This window comes from Salmo trutta, chromosome 6 (assembly GCF_901001165.1).
Source record: "Salmo trutta chromosome 6, fSalTru1.1, whole genome shotgun sequence".
NCBI classification, from domain to species: domain Eukaryota; kingdom Metazoa; phylum Chordata; class Actinopteri; order Salmoniformes; family Salmonidae; genus Salmo; species Salmo trutta.
In genome coordinates this window covers 57,143,736-57,148,346 of record NC_042962.1, presented here as the reverse complement: position 1 = coordinate 57,148,346, position 4,611 = coordinate 57,143,736, and the positions used below count along the sequence as shown (strand labels likewise).

Below are 4,611 nucleotides of genomic sequence, written 5' to 3'. Positions count from 1 at the left end.
AAGTTAGTTGGGAATTGAGGTGAGATTGTTATTTGTTTTTTTGCTATGTTTTCATCAGGCATTTCGCCAACCCATATGCGTTCATGTGTATTATTATGTGATGTTTTTTTATCATTCTTGTATGATGATGTCAACCTTTTTTTTAAACATTCTATTCTATTCTATTAGATTCTGTACGCTATCGTGCGTTTACAGTTGTATGTAAAACATCCATCCTTGGAAGGGATTGGTGCGCGTAATGCTCGATGACGTCCAGTGTCTTTGGCACGTGGGCAGCGGTATTCCGACTCGGAGCCACATAAACAAAGGCACATTGTCAGTGTCAACCGCGGCCAGTCTAGTAGCCAGTTGGGGAGGTGCATGGCCATCTGCCCCGTTCTCTTCACAATACTGCCTTTGCACTTGGATATGGATACAGCAGAGAAGATGTAATCCTCTAAATTGATGTATTATGGTGCACCGGGTGACAGTTTAAGGTATTGGTTTAATTGTCTTCAAATTCATATTTTGTTTTCAACAGTGTAACATTAATGTGATCAGAAAGTAATCTCCTGCTTATAAATTCATATCTTTACAGGTTTGTCATTTTTGTGACAGATTTTTTTCGAATTCTTTAGCAGGGAGCAACATCGAGTGGATATTATCATAACTCCAGGAAGTGATTCGGACATTGTGTCTTTGAAAATAGTCATTCAACTGAAGGTAAGACTACAAATAATGTTAGAGACGTTGCGCCTATTACAGATGCAATGATTTTACTGTTGGCACTTGTTCTAGAGAGTGGTGACAGAATAGGCTAATCATATACGTCTCGTGAGCTTTTACGCAAACATTCTAATTTACGTGCAATGCATCTGCATTGGATGGGATTATGGCTTGACAAGGAGATCGATTTATATAAGTATATGTCTCCCTCTCTCATTATAGCAGCTATGCCGTGCGTCCAGGCTCAGTGCGGATCGTCACCTCAAGGAGCTAGTCCCGCTTCGCAACAGAGCGCAAGCAGCTTCCACGCCGCTGGAGAGCACCACAGCCATAACTGCGACTTCCTAACGCCCGAGTTTGTCAAGTTTAGCATGGACCTGACCAACACAGAAATCACATCAGCCACTATCACCAATCTTCCAAATGTCGGTGTTTTCGTGGACAGCTACTGTAACAATTCGAACTATGACGTCAAACCCCCTTGTCTATTCCAAATGCCCCATCCGGGGGAGCAGTCATCCATCAAAGTTGAGGACATCCCCATGTACCACCAGCAGAGTCACCACCACCAGCCGCATCAGTCCGATGAGATGGTCACTCCCTCCGGGTCAGTTTACTACAAGCCCCCCTCTCCACACACACAGACATTCCAGAGTCCACCCAGCCATGCGTGGGATGATTCTGGATCTCTGTACAGTTTTCACCAGGACTACTTGGCGGTGGCGCACAGGATGGAGCAGCGGAAAAATGCCATATCCAGATTATCCTTGTTTTCTCTCAAGCATTCGCAAACCGGTAGTCCTTTGTCGACGTGCCAGATGAGATTTGACGGGTCCCTCCAGGTGTCCGTGAACCCAGATACCTCAGGCAGGTATCATGGCTTGGAGAGCCAGGGCATCTTTGGTTCGAGCTCCCTAAGGAAACAGCACAGGGTGGGTTCCCCCTATTCGTTCCAGCTCGGTCACGGACATCACTTTATGGATAACCAAGCACCATCGCCTCCTAGCCAAGGATCTCCCACCAACACCGATGCTTTATGTGCCGTGTGTGGGGACAATGCCGCCTGTCAGCACTACGGCGTGCGCACCTGCGAGGGCTGTAAGGGATTCTTCAAGGTATGTTACATTAAATATCTGTGGGGATTGTTATACATTTAGAACTAACGGTCAACTAACATTCCATTTAAATGTATTTTAATATTTAGGCTACTGATTCATTGTGTTGTTTGTTGGCTCCTGATACAATCCCTTCAAAATCAAGAACCTTCATCTCCTTGCCATGCCAATAGAGGACTGGGAGAGGGTCAACTTAATATTATGAGTAGCCACGGAATTATATTTACCCACTGTCTGCCTCGTCCGCTGCTGTGATGCATTATGCAGCTGGGAGAGTAGGTGGAGACTGCAACGCCCTGGCTGTTCATTTCCCATTGTCAATATGCGTGGCAAAAGTATTTTAATGGCTATCTTTGATCAATGTATCAAAGCTTCAGGTGGCAACGCATCGAATGGCAACTAAGGTGTTCTCCTCTGTGTTTCTTCACAGCGCACTGTCCAGAAAAATGCCAAATATGTGTGTTTAGCTGGGAAAAACTGTGCAGTTGACAAACGCCGGAGAAACAGGTGCCAATACTGCCGTTTCCAAAAGTGCCTTGTCACGGGAATGGTCAAAGAAGGTAAGGTTTGTTCTACTTCTTAAAACGCACAACTTTACGCATTGACTTGAAATGTATTTACACATTATTTGTAAGCAGAATGTGTTTTTCAAAGCATAATAGTAATTATTTATACAAAACAACTTAATTTATGTTTTTCTTTATTCAGTCGTCAGGACTGCCAGTTTAAAGGGGCGACGGGGCCGGTTACCCTCCAAACATAAAATTCAAGACCCGTTGTCACCTGTCAGCATCCTTAGCGCGCTAGTGAGGGCCCATGTGGACTCCAACCCCTCATTGTCTCGACTGGACTACTCCCGGGTAAGTACGAGCCTCGGTCATGCAGTCCACATCACTTTGCGCACCAGTTTATTCATAAAATAAGTCATAAAATACGTTTTAAAAATATACCGTTGAGCATTGGTTTATGAGTTCAACTTAACATCACCTTCTAGTTCCAGAATAATGCTGACAGCCAAATCGCCGGAGATGACACGCAACATGTGCAGCAGTTCTACGACGTCCTGACCGTCTCCATGGAGATTATCCGCGACTGGGCGCAAAAGATCCCAGGTTTTACCGATCTGCCGAGACCGGACCAAGATCTCCTCTTCGAATCAGCCTTCCTGGAACTCTTCGTTCTGCGTTTGGCTTACAGGTATCTTATACAATAGCATATCAAAAAGTGCACATATATAAATAGTCATTTTACGCACAACAATGACGCGCGATAGTATCCATTTGATCTTATTGCCAAGTCGGTATCCGAATCCTAATCATGCGATTCCATCATATTACAGGTCCAACCCTGAGGAAGGGAAGCTCATCTTCTGCAACGGATTGGTTTTGCACAGGCTTCAGTGTAGGCGCGGCTTTGGAGACTGGATTGACACCATAGTGGAGTTCTCTGCAAACCTTCAAAGTATGAATATAGACGTTGCAACATTCTCCTGCATATGCGCCCTTGCCACAGTAACAGGTAGGCTAATAAAACCCTATCCCTAAATTCTGAATCAATGCGCCTATAATGCCATTGGGTTACGTTTTGAAACGAATTGCACCCTGTCATTGTTTCAGAGAGACATGGGCTGAAGGAGCCCAGGAAAGTAGAGGAACTTCAGAACAAGATGGTGAACTGTTTGAAAGACAAAGTGACTTTTAACGATGGAAGTGTCAGTCGACCAAATCACTTGTCAAAACTCTTGGGAAAGCTGCCTGAACTTCGCACGCTATGTACACAAGGTCTGCAGAGGATATTCTACTTGAAACTGGAAGACTTGGTCCCTCCACCTGCAATAATAGACAAGCTTTTCCTCGATACGTTGCCCTTTTAGGTGCCATATATCTTTTCATCGTGTCAGATAGGCGAGGTTAATATGACCATTTTTGAGTTCCCTATATTATGCATTATGCATTTTCTCTCATTTATTTCCATTGTTTTTGTACCTCTCTTCATAAGAGCGCTTGATCATGTTTATAGGCCTACATGTCTGCATTGCCAGATAAAAAAAGAGACAACACAACATTTAAGATGTTTTTAATTTAAACAGTATGAAGAGTTAGACAATATTACAATATCGTCGATTTCTGAAGAACATGGATGTCTTGAACTATTTGGTCTTGCTTTGAATTGTGAGTATTTTAATTTAATAACTAACCATTTTCGATAACTATGTTGTTGTATGTAGACACTGGATAATGTATATGGAACATATATGCCTGGAACGTATACACATTTATTTTTTATCAAATAATTTATGGGAGATGTTTTATGTAGGCTATTTATTGTCTTGTCACACCTGGACTGTGGTTATATTGCATTTGAATTAATAACGTATACTGCTAAATAATCTAACGTTTGTAAATGTGTTCGTCATTTTGATTGGTCAGGGGCTTACAATGTCAGGTTTTTCCATTCAAAATAAAATTCATTCCGTTTATTACACTTTTAAATGAACAATTATTTATGATGGCAATTTATAAGGATTTCTGACTTTATTTTAGTTGCTGAAATATCGTCAGAAATCATCAAACATGATAATGGGGAAATATGTTGTTAATATTAAATAGTCGACTACTAAATATTTTCCTATTTTTCTTGTCCACAGATTTGTCTGACAATCATTGATTGATTAAGGACTAGTGTAACAGATCAAATATTTGTCATCAGATGGTCAGACGATAAATTCCAAATAACGACAATAAAATTAAACCAAATTGTATAACCAGACCTAATGTAAAATGTTACCTAT

The 4,611-nt window shown here is 41.8% G+C and overlaps 1 protein-coding gene across 2 annotated transcripts; it reads left to right on the top strand.

The window, feature by feature from the left end:
- Positions 1–232: 232 nt before the first annotated feature.
- Positions 233–4,302, top strand: LOC115196404 (nuclear receptor subfamily 4 group A member 2). 2 transcript variants are annotated; one of them, XM_029757208.1, is made up of 8 exons: positions 233–476; positions 618–702; positions 928–1,820; positions 2,251–2,380; positions 2,529–2,680; positions 2,815–3,017; positions 3,160–3,338; positions 3,437–4,302. In XM_029757208.1, the coding sequence occupies exons 3-8, from the start codon at positions 933–935 to the stop codon at positions 3,691–3,693; spliced, it is 1,809 nt and encodes a 602-aa protein (XP_029613068.1). In that variant the 5' UTR covers positions 233–476; positions 618–702; positions 928–932; the 3' UTR covers positions 3,694–4,302. The 2 variants fall into 2 exon arrangements, with proteins under 2 accessions (XP_029613068.1, XP_029613069.1); XM_029757209.1 differs by having other exon boundaries at positions 578–702.
- The last annotated feature ends 309 nt before the right edge of the window (positions 4,303–4,611 follow it).